Source organism: Pezoporus wallicus, unplaced genomic scaffold (assembly GCF_028554395.1).
Source record: "Pezoporus wallicus isolate ANWC-B61680 ecotype Strahan unplaced genomic scaffold, APGP_CSIRO_Pwel_v1 scaffold_7392, whole genome shotgun sequence".
Classification (NCBI taxonomy): Eukaryota; Metazoa; Chordata; class Aves; order Psittaciformes; family Psittacidae; genus Pezoporus; species Pezoporus wallicus.
Genome location: NW_026639923.1, coordinates 2370088 through 2387048, shown reverse-complemented (window position 1 = coordinate 2387048; position 16961 = coordinate 2370088). Strand labels below are relative to the sequence as shown.

General features: G+C 46.1%; 1 protein-coding gene across 2 annotated transcripts in view; it reads right to left on the bottom strand.

Moving 5' to 3' along the window:
• Positions 1–395: 395 nt before the first annotated feature.
• The window catches only part of INTS1 (integrator complex subunit 1), a 28573-nt gene continuing 12007 nt past the window's right edge, over positions 396–16961 (bottom strand). Inside the window, exons 24-47 of one of the 2 annotated variants that reach the window (XM_057416979.1) lie at positions 16369–16536; positions 15926–16037; positions 15322–15483; positions 14018–14164; positions 13519–13617; positions 13021–13145; positions 12083–12337; positions 11253–11412; positions 10511–10651; positions 9943–10117; positions 9735–9858; positions 9087–9205; positions 7959–8046; positions 7123–7349; positions 6013–6136; positions 5401–5534; positions 4825–5017; positions 4438–4565; positions 3833–3945; positions 3163–3276; positions 2211–2281; positions 1603–1694; positions 1377–1486; positions 396–971 (exon numbers count right to left, since the gene is read on the bottom strand). In XM_057416979.1, the coding sequence (XP_057272962.1) occupies positions 856–971; positions 1377–1486; positions 1603–1694; positions 2211–2281; positions 3163–3276; positions 3833–3945; positions 4438–4565; positions 4825–5017; positions 5401–5534; positions 6013–6136; positions 7123–7349; positions 7959–8046; positions 9087–9205; positions 9735–9858; positions 9943–10117; positions 10511–10651; positions 11253–11412; positions 12083–12337; positions 13021–13145; positions 13519–13617; positions 14018–14164; positions 15322–15483; positions 15926–16037; positions 16369–16536 (3297 nt within the window). In that variant the 3' untranslated portion in view covers positions 396–855. The remainder of the gene's footprint in view (positions 972–1376; positions 1487–1602; positions 1695–2210; positions 2282–3162; positions 3277–3832; positions 3946–4437; positions 4566–4824; positions 5018–5400; positions 5535–6012; positions 6137–7122; positions 7350–7958; positions 8047–9086; positions 9206–9734; positions 9859–9942; positions 10118–10510; positions 10652–11252; positions 11413–12082; positions 12338–13020; positions 13146–13518; positions 13618–14017; positions 14165–15321; positions 15484–15925; positions 16038–16368; positions 16537–16961) is intronic. The other variant, XM_057416980.1, reaches the window with a different exon arrangement.

Here is a 16961-nt window from a genome sequence, read left to right as displayed (position 1 = left end):
TACACAAGGACCAGAGAGCAGAGGTCAGAAGAGTCACAGGGAGGAAGTGCTGGATCCCAAAGAGGAAACCCAACTGCTTGTTTGAAGACTCCACTGTGATAGCAACCAGTTGCTGGGATGTTTGCAGAGGTACCAAGAAGTTTTCTGTGGTTGTTTTTAAGAACCTCTTAAAAGTCATCCTGCCAGCAGCTGGTGCTGACTAAACTCACCTATGACACCTCACTGGCCTTTCTAAACCTCTTTCCCACACATTCTGTGAAAGGCCAGAACAGCTCTGTGAGCATTTGTCCATGGAGACAGGTCTTCGCTTTGTCTAGAATAACAGGAGGCTGAAGAACACAGAGAGAGGGATGTGAAGCTACACCCAAGGCAGCACAAAGCAGAGCGAGGCACAATGGAAACAAAGAGAATTTTAATTAAAAAAACAAACACCCATCCCCAGAAAACAAAAAGGTCTCTCCCCCTGCACAGATCTGCATGTTCCCTCCAACAAAGAGAGTGCAGACTTCAAGTGCAAGGGCCAGCCCTCCCTTCTGCTCTCCCAGCAGCTCTGCCCTCTTGGAGACACAAAACAACCAACCAACCAATGGCCACTGCCCCAAGACCCCATGAAGTAAGTGGTCCCTGTTTGGCACAGTGTTTAGGAGATGAGCAATAATGTCTTAGCCAGATAGACTGCTCCTTTCTGCTCTTCATCAGCACACTCTCCTTTTCCAGCAGTCTGGCTTGCTACATCACTTCTTTGATCCTCCAGCACATGGGCTGAAATACACTGTCTTCTTACAGGGCTTCAGTGCAGCTGATGAGTCCAGTTCAATTAATTCCTCTAGAATTGGAGGTCCCAGAACCACATGTTCATATCATGGCCTCCATGTGCAGAACCTTCAAGGCCTCTGAAATCTGAGAGCTGGTGTCAATCTGGCCGTACATCCCCACCAGGAAGGCTCTGTGCAGTAACACTGCTGCGTGCTCTGTGAAAGAGAAAGAGAGCGTGAGGACTGACCCAAGAGCTCCAACATGCCAGCAAGAGCAACCCACCAACAAACATGGGGATGAATGCAGCTGTGCCACAAGGAGATAGCACAATCCACCATTTAACAGCTCTGTGGTTATGTGATCACACAAGGGATCACAACTCATAAAAGGTTATACGGGATCAAATCTACTCCAAGGAAGCCTTTCTTGCCTCTATGACAAATCTCCCCTGTAATGCTCAGATCAAAGCTATTATTGATATCATCACCTGCATATTTGATGGCCTGGTCTAGGCAACCCTAACCCTTGGCAATTCCCAGGGAGGCTGTTCCCAGACAAGGAGTCCAGCTTGGACCCTTGTGAGGCCAAGCATGCACCAAAGGTGGCAGATATCAACTTACCTTGGCAAAGAAGTGTGTATTCAGGCAGGTTTCTCAGTGCTGTCTGCACCACCTCAAAGTCTCGGCTGCCAAGGCAATACATGAAGGTGGGAAGGAAGTCTGCAGCAATGCTGGGAGTAAAACATGACAGTGTCAGTACAGTCCAGATCACCATCAACAGGCATTCAAGGTGGGCAGCCAGTGCCCATCAGTGACTTGGGACAGCTTGAGTTCCAGTGGGCCTCACCTAGGGTTGTTCTGAATGGAGCGCAAAGCCAGGCTGAAGGCCAGATTTCGGCAGGACTCCTCTGATGAACTCATCAGCTTCTGTAGGTTTGTCTGAAAGAAGACGCACAAATTAGGATCACAGGGCCAGCCAGGAAGCAAACACTCCTCACACTTGCATTACTACCCCTCCAGCACCAATCCAGCCCAACACACATCCAGCAGGTACTGGCTGAGCCAGAAAAGCCCTCTTTGTAAGAAGGATTATCCTGTTTTTGAATACTTTAAAGCATCCTTCTGTAATCTTATTCCATGTAGGTCAGCTGAGTTTTCCCCCAGCTCCAGCGTTTTCAACAGAGCTGTTTTGCTGTCTCCCCAGTACTGGGAAGAGGACAGAGGGTTAATTCTTCCTCTGACAAAAGTTAGTGGATGATGGCAGACCCAGTATGCAACGGAGAGAAGATGGTAGGAAGCAAATACTGCCTGCTGTCAGAAGGCCTAACTGAAGACAATGCTCCAACCACCACCCCAAAAGCAGAGGAAGGGTAGTACTTGAGCTGGCTGTGCAACACAGACTCTGGTGAGAAGAACCTCTTCCTTCCAGTGGCAGTTTGAGACACTAATACTCACCGCAAAAAAGGACAGAATTTCTGGCCTCCGTCTGGACATCTCATCAATGTCTGTCAGCACCTCCAGGATGTCTGGTGGAAGACACAGTTTGAAAGAGGTGACTGAAATTCACTGATCCAGCATAGGATCTTTTTCTTTTTCCCTACAAATCCAATCTCCCAAGCAGTCAAGTTTTCCCACCTGTCCTTATGACACAGAACTAGTGTAATACAGACAGTTCTTCGAAAAGGAAGAGATCAGGTAAGTCACGTGCCAGATCAGCACATCCCAACCTGCACAGACAGAAGTCACCAGCACTGTCATGCTTTGGCAAGGGAAGGAGTGGGGTGTGAGGTTTCAGTTCCAGAACACCCTCTTCTGAAGTTAACTGAAGGATCTTTATAGAAAGGCTCTTTCAAAAAGATGTCCAGGCAGCATTTCTTCCCTTTATTTCTAGTGTGGAAAGAAAACCATCACCCCAATACTGGTCTGAACACTGGACACCTGCAATTTCAGAGACCTTTGGAGAAAAAGCACGTTGTTCCCATATGTCAGGTTAACAGGGTTTTCTTCCATGAAGGCCATTTGGGGATTTCCAACAAAATCCTGCTTCTCATCATTTTGGTATTTTCATATCACTAAAAAAATGGCATTCCTATTAGCACTGCAGATCTAGCTCTACAAGAACTGCTTGAATTACTTCTGTCTTCCAGAGCACTTACAAGATGCTTGAAGAGCCCCAAAACAGAGGAAGTTGCAGCACTGCTAAGTGATAACAGCATCATCATAAGCCTCTGTTCACAGCAAGTTATGGACAAGTTCAACCAAAACAAAACCATGTCCTAACTGCTGGAGACTTCCAAACACAAGACTGAAACAGGAAGCTAGCCTATAGCTGACAGGTAAGTCACAGGGTTGGCATATGCCTGCATTTGCCCTGCATCTTTGTACAGCTCTGCAGGCCCTCACTTACCCTCAACTGTCTGGCCTCTAGAGAGCCTCTTCATGTATGGGGCCATTTCAGCTGGTGTGAGAGGAGTGAAGAGAGACACACTGACCAGAGGGAGAGAGCCGGCTGCTGCTTCATCTGGAGGAGAAGAGAGAGACCAGGTCACGCCCCAGAATCCATGTAGCCTTAACAGAGAGACAGGTCCAGTACTCCCTACCAGTACAGCAGTGTATCACAAGCCAACCAGCAATACTGTAATACAGTTCCTGGCCTTCACACTGTCTATAGCATCACTGCACCTTATGGTACCCCTCAGCTGACACAAAGGAACATTCCCAAGCTGTTTCAATACTGAGTATTTTGCCCATGGAAGTTGTGAAGAGTGGAGAAGTGGATTTACCCTTACAGTATCCTGATCGGTAAATCCTTAAGTGTAGCTAAGGAAGGCAAAATCCACAACAATGAAACTTGCCTTTGTTAAGAGCTGTTCTTCTGCTCCAGTAATCATACCACTGACCCATCCCAGATACTGGTTCCAAACTGTTGAGTATACAGGTGACATTCTCCACTTTAAATACCCTTTAATTAGGCTGGTATGAAAAGAACAAGCACAGCATACAGCTCATAAAAGCATCTGTGCTCCAAAACATATTGCAAGTTCAGCTGGAATAACATTCCCCTCACTCAGACTCACCATCCTTCTCTTCATCAGAGCCCCTATCCAACACACCACTCTTACTAGGCAGACTCAGCCCAGCCAGGAGGGACTTCAACATTGCAAGGTCACTGTTGTCCGATGACAGGTCACTGGGGGAAAGAGATGTTAATGTTTTTCAATAGCAATAAGGGCATGAGGAGAAGTAACAGCACATGTATGTACACTAAAATGAATCATTTCTCAGAAGCAGCAACAAGACATTTCATTTCATCATACCCGGAACTCAAATGCATTTTCCCCCCCGTATCTGCAGGTGAGACCCTGCAGCCACCACTCAGTGAAAATATCCTCCTGCTAGCCCTCTGGAAATGACTCTAGGGCACTATGAGGCCTCAGTAGGATGTTTATGCCATTATGTGAGTTGAAATCATTATCTGATCTCCTTGGACTAAGCCTTCACCAATAAGAAGGAACATGCTGCTCATCTCAGAGGCTTCAGGGAGCTAACGGTGAAACAGTGCCATATTAATAGCTACTTTGTCACATTCATATGCTGTTTTCTGTCCCATTAGCTCATGGCAGCCTGACTGTGCAAGTTCTCCACGAGATAACCATGGGCTAACTGGAGTAAGGAAGCTTACTGGAGTGGATCCGAGTGCTTCTGCAAGAAGGAGACAGCTGCCTGGGCATTGCATGTGATGTACTTGTGGATAAACTGCACAAACTTGCTGATGAAGGCAGCCAGGTGCCGTGAGGACTTTCTGTAGTTCTGAGAAAGGATTGAGAAGATGAGAGTTAAAGAAAAACAACAATGATGCACTGTCCCATCCTGCACCTCTGAGGTACCAGGGGTAGCTTCTTTATCTCCTGCCTCCTCTTTAAGCTCTCCAAAGTACTTTCTTGTTCTTAGGAATATGAAAGTTTTCTCTCCAAACAAGAGGGAGCTGGGCTAGCCCTGTGTTACAGGAGCTTCTCCACCTAGTGGCTGGCAACCCGAACGTGTGAAAGGGGAGCAGGGACTTTCCTACCAGCAGCAGACGAATGAAGGACAGGAGACAGTCCCATAGTGCCGCCTGGTGCTCGTTCTGGAAGACCTGCGGCTGGAGCAGCTCCAGGATCCCCAGGACGTGGATGAAGAAGGTCAAGTGGTTCTGCTGCCTGAACTCTTGGAAATTGAGGTGAACACGGCCGTGCAGCAGTGCTGCAATCATTGGCAAGTGCCTGAAACACCAAACGCAAGAAAATCCTGATCTAGCCTCCTTCTAGAAAGAATTACATATTGTTACACCTCAGTTCCTGGAAGAAAGTGTCCCTTATCCTCTTCCCAGGGTTCTGGATTTCATCCCGGTATCCATAGAATCAGCAAGCCCCATTTCCCACTCACATTCTGTTCTCTAGTCTCCAATTCCAAGAGGACTGCTCCTGGACAGGCATGGAGCCAAAATAGGTGCTGCCTCATAATAAGAGGTATCACTTTGCTGCCCTTGAACATGGATTCTGTCACAATCACGACGACTGCAGCAAGGTTGTTCCCCTTCTAGGACATGGGTGAATGCTTCTCAATGAACGCCAGCTACACAGAGGATGAACGGGAAGAGCAGTACCTGAGAAGTAGGATGGGATGAGCCACAGCTAGCTTCCTGCAGGCCATATTGGCATCCCACACGCGGCTTTCTGATGACTTGGAGTCATTGGTGTCTGCAAGGAGGTTAATGAATCTGTGAACCAGGGCATCGAGCTAGAAGAAAAGCAATGAGTACACAGTTAAGAAGTTTAAAGCACAAGCCCCTGGCTATTCAGCAGCGTTTCCCAATTCCTTTCCAACCACAGAGGGGGGTAACAGAAATCAGTTTCAAGTAGAATCTGCGAGCAGATGCAACATTCCAGCTGGCACAAGATCTGAAATCCACAGTCCCTACAGACATCAAAGCAGGATCCAACGCCTGCACACTTGTGCTTTACAGAAGCTCGTGGAGCTTAAACTATTTTATAGGAAGACACTGCAAAATGAACCAGATCTGAACCCTCTGCTCCTAAGAGTGCATGCAGGGAGGGAGCAACAGAAGAGCAAGGTAAAGAAACCAAGTGACCCAGGAAGCTTTTGCCAATCCCGTCCTTTTTGCCAGGACTGTCCTTTATGCCAGTTCTGGGCATGAAGATAGCATCCACTCTGGGTATACAACTAGAAAGGGGCCTTCCTATGCCTCTAACTTTACCTTGCAAGTGCTGCTGTCTCTGGCTCCTTCACTAGTGAGAAGCATCTCGGGCAAAGGCACAAGGAGCTCAGGTAGTTGCAGGTACATCTGAAGCAGAAGGTCCTGGCAGCATTTTCCCACAGAGCTGAAGAAAAAAAGGGAGAGGTCAGCAACTTGTTACTGTATTAGTTCCAACATCTCAGACCCATCAGATTAGTAACAGCCTTCCTGCATATGGCCAGCAGACCATGTGAAAGAGCAGCCACTGATAATGTGGACCAGTGTTTTTTCAGTCCTTGCTTCTTCTGACCTACTCAGATCATTCACAGTCTGCAGGGATCCATCCACAGGCTATGGGTATGCATCATTAGGCCATCTGGAGTTAGAACACCACAGTTACAAAGGGGCACAGGACAAGAAAGCTCTGCTTACATCTCAGGTGAAGAGCTCCTGCATGTGGTACTCATGGTCACCCCCATCCCAATTGGAAGAGTAGTCAGAATCAGAACTATTCAGACCAGCTAGCATCTTCTCTACACACCTGCCCTCCATAAAACCCTGGCACAGTCTGTACTGGGAAGCAGTACAATGCAGTGGCAACTGAGATTACTCAGTATCTTTTCTAACACCACCATAAATGAGGTTAGAATTAGGACAGTTTGTTTCACTGCCACAAACACAGCATCCTCCTGTTCTTCCCACAGTGCTAACATAGCTGTTAGGAAGCAATCTAATCTCCATTCAGAGAGCAATCACAATGGTACAGAAGCAGGATGCATTATGAGTAGTGATTCAAGGGATGAGTAGACAAGAAATCCCACATAAGGAAGCAGTAATTAAAAATAACCATTGTCTTACAAGGAAGAACAAAAACAAGCATGGCAAGCATTTCATCCTGATGTCCTAAAAGGGCCCTTAGACTTCACTTTTAAAGTCACCTTCCTGGTCCAAGTACTGCTTAAAATTACTTATTATTCCCAAAAAAACATCTGGGAGAACAGCACGGACTTTTCATATGGACTCTGGAACACAATATTCGTCATGAAGACATGCTAGCAAGTCTCATCATTACCTGGCTGCCCATGCCCAAGTAGAATTACTGTAGACAGTGCTCCCCATTTGCAACCCCACCTGCTTCCCCATTGCTGGATGCAGCTGGTCAGATACTCCGTCACTTTCTTGATGCTCTCAAGGTCCCCGTGAGAACAACTGAGCAACAACGGCAGTCGAGACTGGATGAGTGTGCAGGAGGCCTCTTCAGTGTTCTGGTATCTGGTTTCTGCTTCAGCCAGGATCAGCTCCACCATGCTGATCAATTCTGATGCCTTCAGGTGGAGCACAAATTCCTCACGGCGCTTCTGTAATGCAAGAGAAAACCCAAAATGAATCCACAGTAAATCCCTAGATCCCTAATTCCTTCTAGTCACACCTTCCTCAACTGAAATGGAACATCTCTTAGAACTAGACTTAAGAACTGCCCCGTATCTAGAGCTCTGAAATCACGCTTCACAGCCCCAAATGAAATGTCTTTACCCGTCTTCTACTTCTGAACTCATTTACTTCCATTCCAGCATCTGTGATGGGTCAGTCACCAAACCAAAGAAATTCTGTGGCAAAGAGATGCAAGCCCCTTTTCTTTGTAAAATGGGAATTACCCCCCTCGGGTTTTAGCTTGCTCACCACTGTATCCTTGTTCCTAGATCTTTAACAGACCCTGTGGCTATTACTGTAGGGGACATGCCAAGTGGGCAAACTTATGTGTGTTCATACCAGCTTTTTGGACTCAAGACTGCCACTGTAATATGTAACATAACAGAGCAGCTAAATAACCGAGGTACAGGCAGCAAACTTGGCATGCTGCACCTCTACAACTCCAGCCATCTCTGGGCCATGGGAAAATCAGGCATTGTCAAAGTATTGTCTCTAACTCCATCCAGGGAGGAATCTTGGAAGAACTGAACCACTACCTGAGGAGTTCTTTGGTCCCTCCCCTGCCAGATCCGAGGAATGTGAATACAGGCCCACAAGAAATCCAAGGATGCAGTTGGGTCAAACCTGCCAGAAGACAAAAGAAGACAGATTTGCAATTAGAGACAACACAGCCCTCAGGCAGCACACAAACACATGGTAGCTCCTCTAAACATACTGAGCGCTGTGAAGAAAGAAACATCTGCAAATGTAAAAATAGGATCCATTAAGTCCCAAGAAGGGGTTTGGTTCTGTTCCCAGATTATGACTAAATATTTGTTTCAATAAGCACAGCACAGGGTACAGAGCTGAACAAATGACATTCAGCAAGTGTGCAGCTACATGGAGTCTTGCACCACAAGTTGGTCATCAACACAAACAATTAGCACTGTCCCAGTGAACGGAACATCCTTATCCTGGCTGTTATCCTGGACTGCAGAAATGAATTAAGTTGTTAGTGAGCAAGAGATCAATAACAGAGTAATTAGCAAACTGAAATACTACCAGCTTTAGAAGTCCTGCTAGTTTATTCATGTCCTGAATTACTGCTATGAGGTGTTAACATTATCTGGTCCATAAGTGTAACAAGTTTAAGCAAGATAGCTACTACAGTGGCACTTAAGTATTTGAGAGCAATGGTATAAGAAGCTGAGAGCTAGGGCTGCTTTAGAGATCAGAACTGGGAGATTGATGCAAGGAAGGGGGTTAGAGAAAGACTGGTAATAGAGTTTAGTACAACCAAAGGATCCAACAGAGCCTGCCCAGGTAGTGACTGCTGTGATTTCACTATCCAAGGCATCTCACAGACCCTATATTCATAAAGATCATCAACAAGGGCAATGCTAGATGGATTACCCAGTGATTAGCACTTCCTGTTTACAACACAGCCAAATCTTTATGTACTGCTTCCATCAAACAGCAGGCAATATTTATATCAAGGTACATGAATCAGCATGACTGAAATCAGCATCCCTCTCACAAAGCCTGTTTTTGGCTGGGTTACATCTCCTGGCAGATGCACTGTGGAACATGGCAGCTCTTGTTCTCAACTCCTGTTTGTTCTCTCCCAACACAGAGAGTCACCCAACTCAGAACTCCTTGCTAGGCCTGAAAAAAATAAGGCTCACCTTTGCTCCCTGTTTCTGCAGAGCAGAAGCCTGATGCACTGGTGCAGTGTGGTCCAACTGGACTGGTGAGTCAGAAGAGCCAAGAGATACGGGCGGAAGGAGGGTACCTGAGACCCTGCCTGAAAGGACCAAACAAGGCACAGATGTAAGAAATGGATCCTTGCTGCAAGGTGGATGTAGGAAATACTATGTATACTACAGAAGGATGATGATCCAGGCAGCACAGAAGACAACAGGTGGATTTCAGGTTTTTTTTTCTGCAGTACTTTCTAATAGAACATGGCATTGGCCATGTGATTTGGTTTTAGTCTTAACCTTGACATAGCACTTCTGGGGAAGCTATTGATCTGTCTGAAAAAATACCAATGAAAACACAGCTGGCTGAGTTGTTAGGGGACTATGTTGTGTCTGTAATGCATTTCAAGGTCCTGAAAAGAACACAGCTCAAATAATATAAAGATGAAACATAAGCCTTGCATCGAGAAGGACACACCAGACTCCCCCTCCTAGCTATCTTGTACTGCTTTGGAACTGATCTACCAATATGTGGGAAAACACAAAACTACCCCTTGCCCTGTTTCTAGGTGCAGGTCAGCACCCCAGGAAGGTGGTTTCAGCACAGTAGTCCCTCTACCCAACAACTCTTACTTTGTTCCAGGAGAATAATAGCTTCTGCTGGAGGTCAGGGCAACTGCTGATCACCTCTGGGTCCAACATCTCCAGCCAGTCATTAAGAAGGCCAGAAGAGGGCCCTAGCCAAGCTGCTTCAGTACTGAGGAGGAAACAAAGCCAGTATCAATAGTGATGTGGTGAACCCAGACCTATCAGTGAATTCCCATCATTGTCTTAGGCTCACCTGCAACTGTCCATCTCCTTCTTCACTGGTGTTTCTTCTTTGTCCTGGAGCAACAAGGAGCTCACCACAGCAATTGGTTTCATGGCAGGAAACCTGGCCTCAACATTAGCTGAGAAGAGGACAGTCAGGAGTTCCTCCAAGTATGGAGAGTGAGTTTCAATCAGACCTTGAAGGACTAGCAGAGGGAGAAAGATGTCACTCATTAACTTCAGGATGTGGTGAAAGCTACAGAATCTTATAAGAGTATCATGAAAGCAATCAGCCCAGCATTCCTGAGAGCCTGGCTCAGTAAAAAGGGAATCTGACTTTTATTTATCTTCTATTTCTCATTTTGTTAGTAGAAACAGCGCTGAGAGACTTAATCCCAGCCCCAGATCACAGTTTACAAACCCACATACCAGTGCAGGGGTAAGCAGGTGATACAAGATAGGACCAAGTTTAGATCAGTTCACATTTTCTGATCCAGGCAGAAGGTAGCTTCCCACAGCCTGCAGAGTAGGCACTCCCTTGCTGGGCTGGAAGTTCAACCTGCTGCTGCAACGGGAGCAGAGCAGAAGGACAGCCATACCTTTGCTGATGAGCTCCGGCTCCACATTACACTTCTCTCCTGATTTGAGGGTTGCAATGATGGCACGTACTGTGGAGCTGATCAGATCAGGATCATGACGGAAAGTCAGAGCTTCTGTGAGGTGCAAGAAGCCACCTCGAACTGCAAAGAAATCACAGCATTGGCATCACAGGGCCAAGGCAGCCTCACATCAGGCTACTCTTCTTGAGATGTCCACGAAGTTCCAGGGCACAACTACTCAAGAATACACACTACACTACTGCCTTTTTACTCCCACCAAAACTCTTGACAGCTCTTCTACATGTTACAGGGACATGTGGCTACAAGAAAACTCTAGAACCATAAACCCATTTCCCATTGGTTATATACTCCTCCTCCCATGAGATGGCAGATGGTAAAACAAGCCATGATGTGACCTTGTTCCACAGTCACTCTCTCATCTTTCACGACTGCAGCTAGCACAGAATTCCCAGCCTGAGCAATTGGAAGTTTTCCCTGAAAGACTTGCTGTGCTGAGTGAGATGCTGCCAGTTGTCTACTGCAAGCCCCTAGAGCCAAGTCACTTGTTTGCCTCCCCATGGAGTTTATACAGCACATGACAAAACCTCCCTTTGCTATTCCTAAGCATAGCTCTCTAAAAGGCAGCCCACTACACTTTCTACCCTGGGGGCAGTTTTGTTTCTGTCCCTTTCTTGTCCCACTTTGTCGACTCTGAGTCCCATAAGCTGCACAATGCCAGTACCATCACTGATTCTGTGCCTTGAGGAGTACTGCACAGCAAAGGCCTTCAGCTGAGAACGCAGAGGACCATCTTCCACTGCAGGGTTCTCCAACCACTGTAGCATCTGCATGAGGACTTTGAAGAAGAGCGAGGAGAAGGCAGTGTCTTGTGGCATGCAGCGCTGGGGAGTGCGGCAAAAGACACTTGCTTATACACATTTCAAGAAGACAACAAAAATAGCAGGAAAGACAGAGCTAGTGGCACATACTGCCAAGATTAAATAGAGCACACCTACGCTGTTGGACCACAGCTCACTCATAAGGCAGTGGTTCCTAGTGTGCAAATGCAAAGCAGAAGACTAAGTCACACACACAATAACTCTCCCAGCATAACTAAGAGTAACTTTGTGCCTTCTTTCATCATGACAAAAGGAATGAGTTATTTCATTGGATAAATGTCAGCCTGCTCTGAAGACTTCTTTAAGGAACAACAGACTCAGTTCTCAAGTTGTTTGCAAATGCCCTGGCTTGCAAGACACATCCTTCCTCCAAAACAGCACAGGCTAGAGATCTCAAAACCAACCAGCTGCTAATCCACCATGCTAAAGAGCTTCCAGACTAGGTAAGATACACCTAACCCTGCATGCAAGCCCCAGTTCTCAGCAGGGCTAGACTAATGTGGCAAGCCTGCACCCAGATGTCTATGTCCAGGCAACTTAACTCCCTCTGTGTCATGCTCAGCATTACAGAGGTAGAGAGTCTGCACATAGCAGAGCAGATGAACTGCAGACCGTTTCCTCCTCACCCCTCTTTGTTAAATACTACAGAGATCCTCATCTTAACACCGCTCACCTGATACTGGTACAACTGGCGCAAGAGGGGGCAGGAGATGAAGTGGTTGCGATGCATGGCCATCACCAATGCTCCACTGTGCGGCGAGTTCATGAGTGCAGCTACTGCCTGGAGAAGTCGTGCTGTGATCCCAGTCACCTGCGTGTTCCCTTGGCGGATGTGAGCCAGCTCCTGCCCCAGGGCCTGCTGTAGTGATAGGGCAAGCGGGCGCAGGCTTGAGTTCTGCCATCGTGGGTCTGGGTTTAGTGGGAAAAGCTGGTAGAACACAGGAAGGAATAAGAGATGAAAGAACTTGCTATACCATGAACATCCTGAAGCAGAGGACCGATCTAACTTGTACAATTATATTGCCTGTGGTCTAACAGGAGCCTTCTGACACAGCTTATTTAATGTTTCAGTTCCTGGTACAGGAACATACACGGCATCTATGCAACCCCAAAATGACAATCAACACTAACACTGTTATCACCATACCACCCAAATACTGGCGACTAACTTGGCCAACTAATTCCCTGTAGACTCTTTCTGGAGTCAATGAAGAGAGGGAGGCTCTGCAAGCAGGCAAGACAATACAAATGCTATCTGCACACTGCTTTGCTGTCTAGGCCCTGCGAGCATGTCACAAATCCTCCATCTTAGTGCTGAGAGGAAAGCCACTATACACAGAGAAACAAGGTACAGAGACAGTAACATGCTAAGAGGCACTGACAGCATTAGGCATAATCAAAAGCCACATCATGTCCAAACTAAAAGGAAAAATCCTTCCAGTATCAATCCCACCCGGCTGTAATGGCGCAGCCTCACTGGATGCAGGGCTCTCATACTTACTGCCTTCAAACACTGCAGTAGAAAGGGTCAGAAGACACAAGAATAAGAGAAACAGATTTTGTGAGCCTGCTGCAGGGAAGCAGTTTATCAGCTAGAGGTTATACAAGTACCTGCAGGAAGATGCCTGCCAGATCATCTTCTGGGCCCAGAACTCGCACTTGGCTTAAGGCCCGGATCCGGCTCTGGCCTTGAGAGTTCTCAGGACTGGATTTTGACCTTGCAGTCTCAGCGCTGTCTGCAAGAGGAATAAAAGAAAACAAATGATAAATGCTGTTATGACAGCTAGCACTTGGAGCCCCAACACTGGATCATCTTCAGCTTTACAGTCTCTAACTAGTGAGGAATTTAGTAGCTTTTCTCTTGAGGCCAAGCAAGACCTATTATTCCATGTCACTCACAACAACTCATTGTAGTAAACTGCAAAAATATTGCAATTTCTCCCTTTGCCAGGAGCAAAAATCTCTACCAAGGACTGGTGTCTAACTGTAGCTTGCTGATATATTGCCACACAACCCCTTTTGAAGATAGCTCTTCCTGTCCCTCTCAACAGCAAGGAAGTTTGGAAGACGACTTTGATATTCGGCAGTTTGAGCCATCTCAGGCAGTACCTCGGCGGGCTGGTAAGGAGGCAGTGAGCAGGGAGTGGAAAGTCTGGCCTCCTGTTGCTCCTCTCTCATGCTGAACCTCTACAAGGTGAGCCATGTAGTCTGAAAAAGGAAAAAACCATGAACACATCATCGTCTTGCCCTCTTTAGTAAACCAGGACAGAGCTGTTTGCACAGCTCCCACAGTAAAGGGAATTTGCTGCTCCTATGGACTTTGTGAACACAATGCTTTTACACTTTGTTTCTTTCATAAGATAGCTGCCAAATTACTTTTTAGGCTCTTTATAATCTAATCTACAAACTCCTTCTTCTATTTCAGGAAATACAGCCATAGGCCATCCAGACAAGCTCTAGGGAGGTATCTACAGTGACAAGAGGGTGCCAAAGCAGCCTGTGCACACATTTTGCTGAACTAGTTTTGATTTTCCCAAAGAAGTCACATGAGATACCTGTGAAAACCATTCAAGTAAAATGCTTTGCCAGCCTTATCTAAAGCTCTTACTCTTGTCCATGATGTTCTGCTCCAGTGTCTGCGGATCATGAGACACTGCCTGATCCAGGTACTGCAGAAGTTTGCTCATGCTGGAAACTGGGATTCCAAAGGACTGAACAAAGAGAAGCAGCTGCTGTGGCTCCAGGTCCTGCAGGGCTGAAATACACAAACACTGAGTCCTCAGACCTCTGAATTGCCCACAGAGGGTCATCTCTATTACCTGATCTTTGTGCTTTTGGCTGGACCAAAAGTGACACTTTAGTGACAGGACTGAAGAGAGCCTAAAGCCAGAACGTCTGACAGCTGCCTACTATGCCTTCTTTCCTCTGCAAATCATTGCCTTCTTATTGCATCTTCCAGTTAATTCACTCACTGTTTAATCTGATCTTCTGTTTAACTTGATCAAAACCTCAGTAACCCAATCACTCATATTAAAAAATAACTTCCACCCTGTTGATGGCTGCAGGCAGGAATTATTGAATAATTCAATCACTGTCTATAGACAGCTGTCATTTAATTAGTAAGAAAGGGACGAAAGCTCTGAATACTAAGAAGAGAAAGAGCACAGATGAGCTGTGCAAGGACAAAAGTAACTAGAGGCACAGCTTACATCCTTCAAACACTGCTTTCCACATTGCAAGCACTGCCCTATGGAAGCAATGCTGTGCTTTTTGTTCAATCTGAATTGTTGTAATAAAGATGGGACTCCAATTCAGAGTCCCTCATTTCCTCTAAAACATTCAGAAAGCATAACATCCATACTCACTCCTCTATTTTAAAAGTAATAGTGAATGCATGCAAAACCTGGCAAGATTCAGCTAGATCAGAGTGGGAGGAAATGCAATTCATGCTGCAGTAAGAAGCTCTACCAAAGACACTGACCTCCCCTTTGGTCTCAGATTTCCCCGAGTTCTGCTTTTAATGCTGTAGGGATTAATCTGTGGGGTCTGATGGTTAGTGAGGTTGTACCTGTTTCTCAAACCCTTGTACATGAACTACACATCATGGCTGAGCAGGGAATCACCCTGGGACATCCCTTTACATCCCATGCCCACAACCAGCTCGTATTCTGTATGTCTGTTTGGCAGCCGTAAGGGATGTAGCAAAGAATCTGTTGTATGTTTAGACTGCATTTAAACACACTCCTTGCTAAATCCAAGCTCCCTGAGCAGCTGCAGTGTCTGCAGTGACTGATGATCCCATCCAAAGGCATCCAAATATGATAGCTGGGTGCATAGAGGATTGGAACAGGGAAGCCTCTCGTTTTCCTTTCAGGAGGGTCTGAACCAGCAACAAACATGCCACAGGCTCACCTGCATCTACAAGACGTGGGACCTCAGAGCGGATCATACGCAGCTTTAGCCAGTCGGGGAGCAGCAGAGCCTCCTCTGAGGTGTCAACCAGAAATGCAGTAGGAAGGGGTTTCTTCTCTGGGAACCATATATCCAGTAAGGTGTAAAAATCACCATCCCCTGCTTAAGAGTGGATACAAAATTATCTCCCATGTTCATAAGCACCTAGAACAGCCTGCCCTTCTCTGTACAGATCAATACACCAGAACACTTCTTTGTTCAACTGTCAGAAAAACAACTTGGCAGTAAACAATATCAAGTGGAAATATGAACTACAAATCTGAGTGCCCAGTTCTCATACTATAGCAAGTCTCGGAGTCCCTCTTGTTTAGTACAGAGGGAAACAGCATTTTAATATTTCCTGTCTACAGAAGGCAAAAATAATAAGCCTGCAAATCACTCTGTGCAGCAATATTTCAATACCTTTTACAGCTACAAACAAGAACTGCAAGGGACAAGGCCCTGAGTAGAAGGATTAACACCATGACCTATTAGGAGACAGCAGATAGAGAAGTCTCTGTATTGCCCATGGCCCCTTGAATATATCTGAGCACATTTCACTAACCTTGAGGTGGCCCTAGTGTCAGGAGAATAACCATGGCATGAACCACCAGGATGTGCATAGTGGCTGTTTCCCCACTAGTCCAACGAAGGAACACCTGATCCTGGGATTCTGACTGGGAAAAAACAGAAAAAAACAAGGATGAACAAAGGTGGGGAGAGAAAGGAGAATGGGATATGTGACATACAGATGAAAGGAGAGCATGATATTGGACAAATTTAGCCAGATCACAGTCGTCCATCCCCCCAGCCCAATATCTCCAACAGTGGCCACAAAATTTACTCAAGGAAGTTAAAAAAAGCTTTTTATGACTGGCTCTGATATTATGCCAACATCCAGTTGAGGGAATTCTTGAACCAGACGTGGTTTATACCCACAAAAGGCTTCTCTTCTGTTAACTTGTCTGGTTTCTTTTACCCACTTAAGACAGGCAGGAAGGCACTCACCCAGCTATACACCTCCTCGCCCTCCTTACTCTGGCGCATGCGTTTGATGTAGCGAGAAAAGATGGAGAGAAGAGCAACAAGCACTGCATCTGACTCAGCACAGTATGAGAGCTTGGAGAAGAGGTGAGACATGATAGTAGAGCGCTCCACGATGAGTCGGGCTACATCCTGCAAGGGGAAGAGATCCCTGAGGTCTTTACTGAACAACACAGCCAGGTTCTCCTGTTCATTGCATCATATTCTCCAGTTTCCATCATCATCCCAGTTAATACCACTCTGAAGATCAATGTGTAAAGTCAAGAGTAGAACTGTCACAACAGGGAAAATGCCAGTGCTTTGCATGCATCTTGTGATAACACTGCAGTGTCCCAGCTGTAGCACAGCTGCATTCTGATGCATCCCATAACAAAGTGAGCATTACCCAGTAAAAACATGCATTTCTCTAAAGAAACGGACCTACTGACTCTTATCAGTTAACCTTCTCCATGTATCTAAACAGATCTATGGAGGGGGGAAAAGTACATGAGCCTTAAAAGCAATGAAAAAAAGCACCTGGAGACAGAAAAATGGAAAACCAATAAATTGATAAAAAA